Source organism: Rhineura floridana, chromosome 1, assembly GCF_030035675.1.
Source record: "Rhineura floridana isolate rRhiFlo1 chromosome 1, rRhiFlo1.hap2, whole genome shotgun sequence".
NCBI lineage: Eukaryota > Metazoa > Chordata > Lepidosauria > Squamata > Rhineuridae > Rhineura > Rhineura floridana.
Genome location: NC_084480.1, coordinates 319,685,640 through 319,700,751, shown reverse-complemented (window position 1 = coordinate 319,700,751; position 15,112 = coordinate 319,685,640). Strand labels below are relative to the sequence as shown.

General features: G+C 46.4%; 1 protein-coding gene across 1 annotated transcript in view; it reads right to left on the bottom strand.

Annotated features, from left to right (window-relative positions):
- The window catches only part of ZC3H3 (zinc finger CCCH-type containing 3), a 339,858-nt gene that overhangs the window by 63,028 nt on the left and 261,718 nt on the right, over positions 1-15,112 (bottom strand). The window contains exon 9 of the mRNA XM_061607107.1: positions 14,699-14,830. Coding sequence (XP_061463091.1) covers positions 14,699-14,830 — 132 coding nt within the window. The remainder of the gene's footprint in view (positions 1-14,698; positions 14,831-15,112) is intronic.

The window sequence follows — 15,112 nt, the reverse complement described above, 5'->3', positions numbered from 1 at the left end:
CTTCTTATGTACTTATAGGGATGCATTTCCCTTGAGAAAACACGGTTGTGCTGGCTGGGGCTGATGGGAGTTATGGTCCAAAACATCTGGACAGCACCAGGCTGAAGAAAGCTGCTGTAAGCATTATTGTAGTTTCTTTGTTTTACACACAGGGACCGAGATTTTAAATGCATTTCAAGAAATAACATTGGCCTATCGCACCAAGGGTGTTGTTTTAAACCCCCACCGCAGCCTTTCTTCCCAAGCGCAAGTTGCTACGCTGAGTATGTCAGCGGGTACATCAGGCCAGAGCTAAAAATACACACACCCTAGAGGGAGGGGCCCAAATTGGGCCAGGGCATTTACAAAGTGCTCACCCTCTTTTCCGGTCCCGTTTTTGCAAATCACAGAAGTTGTATTTTCCCTTTTGAGATATCTTTCTGCCGCCTCTAGCACCTCAGACCTTTTCCTCTTCTCCTCTACCCCCCCAGCCCCTCAAATCTCACCCCCCCACACACACACATAATTGCATTAGGATCCGTTTACCAGCTTCTTTTCACCTTTATACTTCTATAAAGAAAAGAAACTGTGTGTAATTAATTCCAAGGCTGTGCCCTATTCTCATGTTTCTAATGACTTTTCCACACCATTCTTAGCTTGGCTCAGCCTCACCCTATGACAGCAACTTTTGACCCTCCCTCTCCAGCGCAACTCCTGGGTGAGGATGTTAATCAGAACAGACTCGGGTCACGGGAAAAGCAAAGGGAACTGCAATGCAGCTCAACATCCTCTGAGCCAGAGAAGTGCTTCTTTGCCTTGGAAGATGAGGGCCACAGGCACCCAGAAACTAGCCCTGCCACGCCCAGTGTTCTGTCTAGTTGCATGATGGATAGAGCTGTACTGGCTGGCTACATTAGCACCCAACAAAACACAAGGATTCAGTTACTGTAAGCCCAGCACATGTCATCTGAGGTGAAGAGGAGGAGCACTAGCTTCAGAGTTGTAAGGGAGCAACCTCATTCTTGGGTCATTCGATCCTGTCCACCTGTCATTGCTGCTAAATTTACCCTCCCCAGCAGGATGCAGGCCAGCTAGCAGGTTGTACCATAAAAAGGAAAAAAAAGAAAAGAAGACAGCTCTCTCCCAAGGAGAACAGGAGAGAATCCATCAAGACGTGCAGAACGGGGGTGGTAGAAGATGAGGGTTGAAAGATGGAGTGCTAACAGACCGTCAGTATAACGGAAGTGGATGAGAGCGTAAGAAGAGCCCTGCTAGGTCTAGGGCCCATCTGGGCCAACATTCTGTTGTCATAGGGGCCAAGACCGACAAGGAGAGACCGACAAGGAGGACCTGAGGGCAACAGCACTCTCCCCAAGAAACAATGTAGATAGTATTACAAGGTGGAGACTGGTGACTCCAGTGTCAGTGGGGCAGTGAATCTGCTCTGTGTTTTAGTTAGAACTTTCAAGGAGCTGTCCAAGGTGATTTCAGCCACCAGTCTCCACTGGTATTACAGTTTCGGAATCAACTGTGGATCCCACATGATCTTTGGAGGACTGATCTCCAGAGATCCTTCAAGGAATGTTTCCTGCATTGCTTAGACGTATAGCAATTCCACATCCATTTCAGGATTGTTTTTGAAATTTCATGGTAAAAGGTCTTGCGTATGTGCACAGATCTTCCCAAATTAGGTTAAGATTAATCTCAGATGATATTTATGGAAGGTCCATAGGTCAGTGGAAAACTTTGAATGCAAAAGTTTCATTCTCACTGTAAGGCTGAGATAGGCTCTTCTTTGAAAAGTATTTATGGAATTTATATACCTCTCAATAATGAAGGTTTCTGAGTGGCTTACTGTAAAAATATTAAAACAAATTACCAAAACAGAATAAAATTAACTGCAGAGGATAATAAATATCGACATAACAAAACTCACAGCAGCATGAAGAGAAAAAAAAGATCAGAGATGTTAAGTCAAAAAACATCAAAAGCCGTAAGCTGCCGATCAGTGTAGACAATAGCTATTATTTATTTACGTATCTGAGCTATTTATATACTGCTTAATCACTGGAATTTCTAAACGGTGTAGATGGACCTATGGATGAGTCAGAATAAGGTAGCCAGAAATTTCCCCTTGGATGCACACCCTGCTGGGCCAAAGATGTAAATGGCAATAAGGCACCCAGTCTACGATCTTCCCATACCAGTGCTCAAATTATGGAGGGTGTGCAAGTGTGTGGAAGGCGGGAGCTTTAATGGAGTCCAGAAACCCCAGACTCCCATCTAATTTAGCCAAATCAGCCTCCCCATACCCTCACTTTAGCCTTCTAAAAATAGCAATAAAGGAGACAAATGGGTGGTGTTATAAAATCAGTATTTAACCTTTTCCCTGCAACAGGGTTGAGAAAAAAGAATAGAAATGTTTAGAAAATTCTTCATAGAATCGTAGAGTTGGAAGGGGCCTATAAGGCCATCGAGCCCAACCCTCTGCTCAATGCAGGAATCCAGCTTAAGCATACCAGGCTATGGTCTGAAGGCACAGGAGGCCAGCTCCCTGCTGAATCTAAGCAGGGTCAAGTGTGGTCAGTGCCTGGATGGGAGACTGCCTGGGAACCATATGTAAGCACCCTTGGGTTGCTATCATGAAAAGAAAGGCGGGGTATAAATGTAATAAATAAATAAATAATACCCAGCAGGTGGCTGTCCAGCTGCCTCCTGAATGCCTCCAGTGTTGGAGAGCCCACCGCTTCCCTAGGTCTTTGGTTCCATTCTTGTATCACAATTAAGAAGTTTTTCCTCATGTTCAGCTGAAATCTTGTAACTTGAACTGTCAGTGCATTCTTTCAGTTTAACTTCAATCAAAATACCATGGCGTTTTTGTCTGTTTGTTTTGGTAAAGAAAGAGATGCCAGTACTCATATCTTGATAAAAGTGCCTGGGCGCCAGCACTCAATGGCTGTCATGGGAAGAAAAAAAAGAGAGGTTCCAGTACTCAAAAAGAGTTGTTGTTATGTGCTTTCAAGTCAATTACGACTTATGGCGACCCTCTGAATCAACGACCTCCAAGAGCATCTGTCATCAACCACCCTGTTCAGATCTTGTAAGTTCAGGTCTGTGGCTTCCTTGATGGAATCAATCCATCTCTTGTTTGGCCTTCCTCTTTTTCTACTCCCTTCTGTTTTCCCCAGCATGATTGTCTTTTCTAGTGAATCATGTCTTCTCATGATGTGTCCAAAGTATGATAACCTCAGTTTCATCATTTAAACTTCTAGTGATAGTTCTGGTTTAATTTGTTCTGGCACCCAAATATTTGTCTTTTTCATGGTCCATGGTACCTGCAAAGCTCTCCTCCAACGCTGCATTTCAAATGAGTTGATTTTTCTCTTACCTGCTTTTTTCACTTTCCAACTTTCACATCCATACATAGAGATCAGAAATATCATCGTCTGAATGATCCTGACTTTAGTGTCCAGTGATACATCTTTGCATTTGAGGACCTTTTCTAGTTCTCTCACAGCTGCCCCTCCCCAGTCCTAGCCTTCTTCTGATTTCTTGACTATTGTCTCCATTTTGGTTAATGACTGTGCCAAGGTATTGATAATCCTTGACAAGTTCAATGTCCTCATTGTCAACGTCAAAGTTACTTAAATCTTCTGTTGTCATTACTTTAGGATTCTTGACGCTCAGCTGTAGTCCTGCTTTTGTGCTTTCCTCTTTAACTTTCATCAGCATTCGTTTCAAATAATTCCTGGTTTCTGCTAGTAGTATGGTATCGTCTGCATATCTTAAATTATTGATATTTCTCCCTCCAATTTTCACGTCTCCTTCATCTTGGTCCAATCCTGCTTTGTGTATGACCATCACACACAAAAAAGCTTTATATACACACACATACACACCACATTAAATAGATCCCAAAATGCCTCAGATAATTTTTCCAGATGTTATTGTGGCTCACTGCTTTGCCTCGATGCTTAAAGTTGAATGACGCTTGAACTGATGTGTTGGAAGCCTCCTGACAGCTGTGGGGGATGGTCTGCTCCCTGGTCCACCGTGGCAGCTTGCAAATGGAGAGAACTGCTGGTCTGATCTCAAGTGTGGTGTGCTGCAGCCATTGGGGATGATGGCTGGGCACAGTCCTTCAGTTTCCAGCCCAGCAGAGATCAGGTGATACATGAAGCCACTAGGAGCTCAGCCTCACCCCATAAGCTCTTTGACTGCTCTCTCACCCTTTTGACAATTCTTCTGCTTGTCCACCTGTACCGGCAGCCTCCAGCCAAAATGGAGGCCTGGATGCCGAAAATCCCAATGCCTTTATTGCATCACATTTATTGGGATTCTGAAATGCGTTTTGTACTTTTATATTTTATTGCCAGGTGGAGTTGGTTTTTATTGGTGACTGTAAACTGCTTTGCAGAGGAAGTTTCTCAAAAAGTGGGCCATACATTTTAAAACAAATAAATAAACTGAACACAACACTTTTTTTTGCAGTAGGAGCAGGATGTTGGAAGTCAGGACAGATACAGATTTAAAACCAAGACTGAGGTCAGTCAGAAGGAACTTTCATGGTTGTAACAACCTGAAAGCCAACTTAATTCTGCAAACACACACAGCAGGGCTACACAACTCAGGCTAAACAAAAAGAAAAGTAGGAAGAAATTGAATGACAAGACTTTTCAGGCAAGGGGAAAAGATGGAACAGAAGGAAACTGACAAAAATGCTCACCTCATGCATTGGGACACATACACAGGTGTTCATCCAATGCCCAGTGAGCAGGGATCAGCAATGCCTTCTCTGTAGCTAACGCAGAAGCTTCCAAGCTCTAGCTGTACAGACTCCACAAACCTTGGCTCTGTGTGAATGTTAGAACTTGGGATGATGATGGGAGGATAATGGCTGGGAACCTCTGTCAATTTGGTTGGGAATGTGGCAGATGTGACACGGCATTTTCAGTGGTGGCTCCCCATTTGTGGAATGCCCTCCTCAGTGAGGTGTGTCTGCCTCCATCACTAATGACTTTCAGGAAGATGTTGACAACATTCCTGTTTACCCAGGCATTTGATGGCTGAAGGGGACTGTTCCTGACAATCTGGAGATCACTGGATGGAAGAATGTTTTTGAACTGTTTTTAGAACGCTTTTCTTTTTGTTGTTGTTAAATTGTTTTGTTATGTTTGCCGCCCTGAGCTCCTTCGGGAGGAAGGGCAGAATATAAATCCAACAAATAAACAAACAAATAAAATCACACAATTTCCCCCCTTTTATATACCCTACCTATGGATATTGATAAGAGCCAGTGTGGTCACACTCGGCCACTCCAGTCTGCAGAACTGGCACTTTTACACGTACTGAATAATGTTTATTTATTCATTTGATTTATTTCCTCCCTCCCTCCCAGCAGGAGCCCAGGTGCATACTGTTCATTCTGCATTTGCAAGGCACCTACCCTGTGGAATTCCCTCCCCTTAAATATTAGACGACAGCCAGTGTGCCGTAGTGGTTAGAGTGCTGGACTACGACCTGGGAGACCAGGGTTCGAATCCCCACACAGCCATGAAGCTCACTGGGTGACCTTGGGCCAGTCACTGCCTCTCAGCCTCATGGAAAACTCTCTTCAGAGGGTTGCCATAAGTCAGAATTGACTTGAGGGGAGTACATTTACATTTATTTTTATGGATATTGATGGCCATGCATATAAACATCCAAATTCTTTAGCATTGTTTTTGCAAAAGCTATTCCAAGCCCAAAGCTCAATCTCTGCTGCAAACAGGTCTTGAAAAAACAGCTGCAGGTCAGACAGGTTTCTGCTGAGGTACCTCTGATAGAAGAGCCTCCAAGTTACAGGATTAACTGTCTGCATGGATGTCAGACTGTTTTAGTGGGGCTCTGCAAGTTCCTTGTGCTGAGCGGCTGTTGGAAAGTGATCGCCAGGGATGGAGAAGCAGCTTCTCTGGAGCTGTTTGGAACTGACAGCCAGTAAATAACCTTTTTGATGGCTTTTTAAAAATAATTGGCTACAGATGGAAGCAGCTTTCCGAATTCCAGCTTCCTGTCATTATAACCTGGAAGGCAACACAGCCCAAGCATCTTAGGATTGGTGGAACAATACTGGGTAAATTCATCTGGCACGTGTAACAATGGCATGGGACGTTCCTTCCAAACTTCATTTAAAAAACAGTGGTGTGTGTGTGGTTTTCTTGTTCTTAGATTATATTCTAATATTGGAGAACAAAGTTTACACCCAACTGACGCAGCCTAAAATAGTTGTAAGCAGGGTTTGTTCTTAATTTGGGGCAGGGCAAACTGTAAGGCTGGAATTGGACATAATGCTAAGCCCAAAATGGCTTGGCCCCAGGTGGCATGGCAGCACCAGGATCAGGGGGAGGAGTGCTGCAGCCGCAATCTCTGGCCCAGGAAAATGCACCAAGCCACGGTTCGGCTGAGTGTGAAGTGGCCCAGTGACTGAATGTGGCTTAGCAGAGGATAATTCTATACATATTTTTAAAATGTGTTTTTAAATATAGACACATTACCTTACATACTTCAAATGTAGCTCTCAATGCGGGTTGTCACCCAGAGCCCTTCGCGACATAGACTCCTAGCAGGAGGCTGCCCGGATCCTGTGCCTTTGCCCTCTGCTCTGTTCTGCTGATTCGTCCAGATATTTACAGGGCACAGCGTCCTCGTTCTATGCTATAACAAGGAAGAGACCCAAGTGCCGCCTGCTCCAGGGTCAGCTTACAGCTATTGATCTGCAGTGGCTTTTTCCTGGTGTATTTGCTTTGCAACTCTGATGGTGAAATTCTTGAAGGAAAATGATTTCTGCCGCCAGCTGAATCTCAGGACCTGACACAGCCAAAACATGAGCTGTAGCATCTGAGAGAAGCTCACAAAACCGGGGGCACCAAAACGTAAATTATTCAACAAGTGGGAAGTTTCAAGGCTGGCGACAGCAGGATACCCCTTGATCCCAGGTTCAGAATTCAGTGGAGTTCAGCCAATGGTTTTTTGTGGAGGTGGAGAGAATATATGTTGTTAAAATGTTTTTAAAATTTCAGTCCTACCAACAAATAAATCTCAACTATAATCATAATGTTAGAAATAAATATAAAATCAAGAGCGGGTCAGTTTAAAAGCAACTCATAAGAAATTCAACAATGTGCGGCCTGCTTGAACAAAACGTGGAGGGTTTTTTTACCAACCTCATGAAGGTCCCCAAAATGATGGCTTAAGGAGCTTCCCTAAGAAGGGCACTGCCATCATTTATTTGCACCCCACTTGTTCCTTCAAAAGGAAGCCCAAAGCAGTTAACACAAAAAACAAGTACAATCATATTTCATGCAAGCGCCCGGAAGGGCTGCTGCAGGAAAGTCCCTGCTCCTCCTCAGCACCTACTTCTCCCCAATCAACAGCAGGGGGGACTTGGAGGACAGCCTCCTCTAAAAATCCTTAGGGTGCTTCCAGACAGTCACTATTTTCTGGTGGGACTCAATCACACGCAAGCAAATTCAGGTTGTGCAATGACAGTTGATTGGGAGGTCTTGTGCAACAAACTCGTTTCACCAAAAGACCGGACTTTTCTGAGGTAAGGAAAGTGATGGGGAAATGCACTGGAAAATGTGTGGGATAGATTTGCTTGATGCAACATCATCTAACCTACATCAGAATGAAGGTTCAGTAAATAGCCAACATCATATATTCACCCTGTAAACAAATCAGGATGAATGTACAACAAACAGGTTGCCTGGAAGGGCTTTGATGGACAGGACAAAGCATCATCAGAGGTACTTTCTTCCCATTGGCAGATTGAGTAAATCACACCATAAAGCTAAGGCTAAGGAGATACAATTCCACTTGACACCTTCCTTCCTTCCTTCCTTCATTTACCAACTTTCCTTCCAAAAGGAGCCTAGAGGCAGATCTCTCATGACAATCAGAGGTACTGCTTTGGCACTCACATATACACAGACACACAGAGGAGCCACAGGAAGAGTCGCATAACGCTGGCTGGCATATGAGGAGGAGATGACACTGTTCCTTCCCCAGCAGTGATGCAACACTTTCCCTTGCAATGCCATGCACATATTACCAGGGGTCAAAACACATTGCCCCAGAAACCAGAGCTGGCACCTTCAGCCTGGCTGTACCACTTAAGCCAGCAATTGTCACCCCAGCCAGACAGCATTAGCTTGCCTCTAGCCTGGAATATCTCCTGGCAGCTTTGCGAGGGTGCGTTTTTAGCAGTAGAGACACAGCGTGCATGCTAGAGGCTTTCAGTCCCCATTAACGACTCTGCAGCGTGGATTGTCTGGTCTCAGCCAGCCTTTTTGAACTCACTATCTACTCCCACAGCCACCCTTCCCTGGGCTGTGTGTACGTTCCTGACAGAAGTTAATAATACAGGAAAAGGAAGACCAGCAGTCAGAACCACTGTCAGAAGACTGTTGCGTCTGCGAAGCTATAGCCACTGAGAAGATAATCACAGACTATTATCAAAGAGGAGGATTTTCCGCCTTCTCTCTCTTTTTTTTTATCAAAACTTGCCCAAGCTATTAAACAGTTCCCATTTGTACTGATAAGCAACATTTACAGCATAAGTGTCTGAAAGTCACAGAAGACGCGGCAGTTATATTAAGGAAGCAGTGGGAGCCCTCATTATACCATTACGATGGAGGGTAAATAAGAGGTATCTCGGCAGAAATCTTTGGAGGTTAAAGTCAGAGAGACAGGGCTGGTCGCAAGAGAAATCTGATTGTATTTTAGACTCTCAGAGAGTTTGCTAAGCCCTTTAAATTAAAAGCTTCCATTTCTAATACCAGCCTTTATCATGATCACCTCTGTTGCTGCTCTTTCCGCTCTGCTGTAGTTGCGAATTAATCCAGGAAGATTAATCAAGGAAGACGCCGGCCAAAAGATCACAGCGCTGACTTCTACTGGATAGGAGAGCTGGTGCCTAGAGTGTAGCTGTAAACAGAATGGGACCGGAAAAGAGCCTTTGGCTGGGCCGGATGTGTAGATCTCCCACCTGGAGAAAAGTTCTGCGCTGCTCAAGAGCAAGCACCCCTTCTTACACAGGTGGCGCAATACACACCACGCTCGAACATTTGCTCCCCTGCCAACCCAGCTGGGCCGTCCGTCCAGGTGTGATAGGGGCCTCTCTCCTGGAACACCAGCTCTCCTGGATTGCGCTCTGTGGACAGGAGCCTCCTCAGGGCATGTGGGTTGCAGCGAGCCCGTTCTGGGGCTTCAGAAAAGGATGTCTGTGGATCCTTCTTATTTTATTCCTAGAACTGAATGTGTAATGTCAAGGGTGTTGAGGGTGGGGATTGTTTTATGCTTGTTTCTATGTCAGGGCAATGAAAGTCCCTTGTAACCCCCAACAAGGTCCTTTTGGGATATTTCACATTTGAAACAAAAACTGGGGAACTTAGATCAGTGGCATAAACAGAGCAATGCCCCCTCCTCCCCTTCCTCCTCCTCCTGAGTTGCAACCTTCTGACCAGCATCACTGTTAAATTGCTCTGTGACCTAAGTGAAGGCAGCCCTGAGCCGCCACTCCCTCCAGAGGTGAAGTAAGTCTCTGCCTTGCAAGCCCTCCCCGCTTAACCCACACCTTTGAAGCAAAGGGTGGGCCACACATTCAGGACTTACTGCGATCATCCTTTTACCCTGCCGTAGCCACTGTTTTTCATCTCCTTGTGTCAACTCTCTCCTTCCCTCGCCCCCCCCCCAGCACTGCAAAGGCTTGAGCCAGCCACATGCATGCCCACAGGATGTGCTGGACTCAACAGGCAGCAGCTTCTGGCAATCGACTGCAACTGCAGGCCCTCGGGTGCCAAAAGCTTATTCAGGCTGAGATAGAGCGTCATGAGCTGGTGGGCGTGGACAGTCCATGGTCACACAAGGGGTAAGAGACTGAGCTGTGAGCTGGGAAGTATTGCTTAAGTTCTTGCTTGGAGGGTTCAGGCATGCCCCTCCCTCTCTCTCTCTCCCTCCCCCTCCCTCCCTCTCTCTCTTTCCCTCTCTCCCTCTCTCTCCCCCTCCCTCTGTCTCTCTCTCCCTCCCTCTCCCTCTCTCTCCCTCTCTCTCCCCCTCCCTCTCTCCCCCCTCCCTCCGTCTCTCTCTCCCTCTCCCTCTCTCCCTCCCTCACTCTCCCACTCTCCCTCCCTCCCTTGCTCTTCCTCTCTCTCTCCCTCCCTCTCTATCCCTCTCCCTCCCTCCCTCCCTCCCTCTCTCTCTCTCTCTGAGGCTGAGCAGCAGTGACTGGCCTGAGGTCACCCAGTGAGCTTCATGGCTGTGGGGGGATTCGAACCCTGGTCTCCCAGGCCATAGTCCAACACTGGCTGAGGACCCTCTTAAACAAAGAGGACCTTCTTAAAGACAGGGCATGGGTACTGAGGTAAAGAAGCCAGCCCTCCAAGGCAAGAGGCAGCATGGATGCCAGCCCTTCACGGGAGTGCCCTCTGTGTAAGGGCACCTTTGAAGAAAGGACCTCCGCATCACAGAAGCAAATGCATGTTCAAAGAAGGGTAGAAAGGCTTTGAGAGCCGTATAGAATTGCAAGGCCTGGGAGATGCACTTGGAGGAGTTTGCACCCAGGCCTTTGAAAGCATGAACGGTGCCAGGGCCAATGCCAGCTGCCTTCTTTCCCCTGCCCTTTTAAAAGTTAAAACTGCAGACAGCTGGGCTGTGCCGCATCTCGGACACAGAAAGGGGGGGGGGAGGCAGAATGAGAAGAGATTTACTCCCTTTCTAAATTATTCACAAGAAAAGGGACTGCGCATCTTTAACAAGCCATCGTTTTATGAAGCAAGGTTAACATTTTTACTTGATTCAGTAGAATATTATAAACTCTCCGGGGTCCATTTGAGGACTTTCTACTTTGTGCAAAAGGAACAGACTCAGCACTTTTTATATTATTTAGAGAATAAAATTAACCCTCGATGGCCCAGGCTGGGTATTTCCTCTCCCCAGTTAAATATGGCACACTCAGCAATTCCCCCCCACTATATAATTACGGGCTGCTATCCATCATCTGTAGGAGAATGCTTTTCTGACACTCCAGAAGTGATGCGGTAAGCACGTTCGCTAATAGAATAAATATTCTAAATATCTCTTTTATATTTTCATTTAAATTGGAATATTTTAAAATAATTGTACACATGCTGGCTGGGTGACTTGTACCGGCGGCTGTGAAGAAGCCGCTCGATAACTTTGATGGCAGCTAGGAGAGAATGTCTCCTGCCACGAAAGCGGGCAGACTTTGGGCCCTGCTGCAACACGCCATTAGCAAGCGGGAATTTGTTGGCATTCTCTTGCTGCCGGTGTCCCTTGGTGAGGCTCCTCTCTGAGTCCTGTCCTTCCCCAAGCTTTGACTGCCAGCTACCTCTCTGTTAGAATGGCAGGGTTCTAGATGGAAGTTCGAGATCTCAAGGTCCTCCTCATAAATACACAAAAGCAGCTCTGCTGGGTTACACCAAAGGCCCGTCTAATGCCTTATCCTGCTTCCTGCAGATGCTCTAATGGGGAACCTACAAGCAATGCAGGCAGGCAAAAGCCCTTCCCCACTGCTATTATCCTTCCCACCCACCCCTCGCCCCCCTCACTGAAACCTGGAGGGTCCCTGTAGGCATCATGGCCAGTAGGCTTCTCTCCTCAAATTTGTCTCATCTCATTTAAAGCAGTCGAAGCTAATGGCCGTCCACACATCTTGTGGCAGCGAGTTCCATAAGTTAGCAGTGTGAGGAAGTCCTTCCTTTCACCCAACTTGACTTTCCTGTCAATTAGCTCGACTGGATGAGCCTGATTTCTGGTTTCATCAGAGAGGGAAGAAAAACTAACCTTTCTCCAAACCTCCTCAGCTAGCGGTCCAAGGGCATCTCACGGCCTCCACCCCCTGCAGTCACCTTTGCCTTCACGCATGCCTCTGCTGTTTCCAGTGGCCATCACCTGAGGCACAGAGGCCACAATGCTGTACATGCGTGGTCATCTGTTCCCTGGTGGACACCCTATGAGTCCCAACTGGCCTGCAGCCAAAACCATCACAATTCTGCCTCGCGCCCCCCCCAAACCCCAGCTATTCCTGAGGACAGCTGGCACACCCGGAAAAGTGATGACTCTGGGGGCACCATAGGCCCACTCAGCTGTAATCTTAATAACTCTGCCTTAAGAGACTGGCCCCTTGAGCCCTCTGCTGTCCCATCAGGGGCAGAACATCTGCTTTGCATGCAGGAGTCCCCAGGCTCAATCCCTGACACCTCCAGGTAGGGCTGGGAGGGACTCCTGCTTGAAGCCTGGATAGTTGCTGCCAGTCAGTGCAGTCAGTACTGAACTAGATGGAGCAGCCTCTGGATGAGAAGATACTAAAATGGGGCCATACAGAGAGGGATTCCTGATGCCCCCTGCCTACTTTTGCCACCAAAGTCCTCACCCAACATTACTTCAGAAGGATGTCAAAAGTGGGAGCATCAGGCGCATGGCTACGCATTCCAAAAAGGAATATCGTAGAACTGGAAAAGGTGCAGAAAAGGGCAACCAAAATGATCAAGGGGATGGAGCAACTGCCTTATGAGGAAAGACTGCAATGGGCTCCTACTGGCAGGAATAATAATAATAATAATAATAATAATAATAATAATAATGATGATGATGATGATGATGATGATGATGATGATAGGGGCTCTTATGTTTAGAAAAAAGGGCAAGTTAAAGGGGACATGACAGAGATGTATAAGATTATGCACAATGTGGAGAAAGGATACAGACAGGCGTTTTTCTCCCTCTCATAATACTAGAATTTGGGGCCCTTCAACAAAGAGGAAAGCTGGAAGCTTGAGGACAGACGTCTTCACGCAGCACATAAACTATACGAGTCAGTGATGGCCACCCACACAGATGGCTTTAAAAAGAGTGTAGACAAATTCATGGAGGGAGAGGAAGGGTCCATCAAGGGCTACCAGTCCCGATGGCTACGTGGAACCTCCGGGTTCCAAGGCAGGATACCACTATATTTCTGAGCAGCAATCCCTGGGGGGCAAACCGCAAGGAAGGGGTATTGCCCTCACGTCCTTGCTTGTGGGGATTTTCAGAGACATTTTGTTGGTCACTGTGAGAAATAGGACCCAGACCAGGTGGGCTTGTGGTGCTCTTCTTGTGCATTAATAATGCTTTGAAAACAGTTATGCTTCTTGTATCCACCAGGCAAAACTGAGCCTTCTGGCCTAGAGAGGCAGAACTGGGGGTAGGATCCAATGCTGTCCAGCTGGTCAAAGAGCAAGGAGGCAAGAGATCCCAGGCAGGCAGGCAGGCAGGCAGGCAGGCAGGCAGGCAGGCAGGCAGGCAGGCAGAGCAATGGCATACCAGCTGGTTGCTGGACATTGCCCCAAAGCTTGCTGAGATGGAGGGGAAGGAAACTCTTGAGGGTTTAACCCTGCAGGTATGCCTGGCCTTCACAGGGGCGGAGCACTTCAATTCACTTGTATCTCTTCCAAACCGTGAAATAATGTCATCCTCTAGACCCCAACGGGATCAGCTGTGACAGTGCCCTGAGAATCTGCCAGCGTCTGTGTGAACATATTGATGACATCATTAACAGCTGGCTATTTGTCTGGATGCCTAGTTAAGACTGCTCCACTTGCTCAGGTTTAAATCTGATACCCAGGAACCTGAGGTGAGGAGGGAAGAGGCTTTCCTTGAGCTGTGCTGAGACAAGCTCCTGCTGTACACTGAATACTGAGGACTAGTGCAGTGTACCATCTGAAAGTGTGAGGTCCCTGGTTCCAATCTCATCTGCACTCTAACTAGGCAGCCCCTCTACCAGCAGCAATAGTAACTAGCTGACCTTACAAGATTGTTGACAGGATTACGGAGGTAAAGCAAACGACTGTCTCTCATTAGGGAGGTGCTTATGCCATTTTACTTGTTTATCTACAGACTGCCTTTCAGTCATAATGGCTCCCAAAGAGGTTTACAAGAAAAATTAATCAAAACAACTCAAAGTAATCTAAAGCATAAATCTAAAAAACAATCAACAAAAAGTGTAATCTGCAAGGATGATCAAAACAGGAAAACGGCGCCCCTCCACTTTCTTATCCAGAGTCTTCATTTTATCCTTTCTTTCTCCAAAGATTTAAATGCTACTTTTCCGAAGTCACCAAAATGGTGCGCGCGCACACACGCATGCACAGGGTATGAATCTTTTTTTGGGATCTCAGCTGTCCTTTTCTGTATGGATCTGAAGGTGGACACATTTCTGCCCAGCGTTTTGCACAGGGAAGGAACAGGGCCGTCTGAGAAGCCCGGCCTATTCACACAGAGTACTGAGACCCAAGGCAGAGGGAGGCACCAAGGTATGTGAGAAAATTGGGTTCTAATATTTCTAATATTTTAACATTTTAATGTTTAATGTATTTTACTTTGTACGTCGCCCAGAGTGGCTGGACAACCAGCCAGATGGGCGACTAATAAATATAATATAATCATAATAAAGAAGGCGGGGGAGCTTTAAAAAGCTGAAAACCCCAAAGGAGACATCCTAGTCAGCTGTGGACACTGGATTATCTATTGACACAGCCAGTGCAACTGAGTCATGTGACAAGACACCACCGCCAACAATTGCAAGAGCGATGAATATGAACTTTCAGCTGTGAGAGGGTTGCATGCATCTCCATGGGGTACTATAGTGTACTTGGCATAATGCTTAAGCCTGCCTCATCCTTACCTTCTCTCCCAAGGGACAGTAGCCTTTGAGGAAGTCTGAGCACACTTCTGCTTTCCTGGACACGTAGACATGGCTGTAGGGGCAATCGCTATTGTTGCAGATCCCTTTCAGGAAATATGAGCATACGGGCATCTGAAAGGATAAGTGAGTAACAGAAAAAACGATTCATCTCCAAGCATCTTCAATGATTCAGTGCCGGTTCCAACCCCCAAGTCTGACAGACAACCATCCCCACTGGAACAGGAAGGCTACACTCCACCCCAAATGCCATGGGGAAGAAATCAGTACTAAAAATGTTTTAAATATTTGTACAGCATTTGTGTGTAGAATGCTGGGAAAAACAGAAGGGAGTATGATTAATTGATTGATTGATTGATTGATTGATTGATATCTCACCCTTCCTCCCAGCAGAAG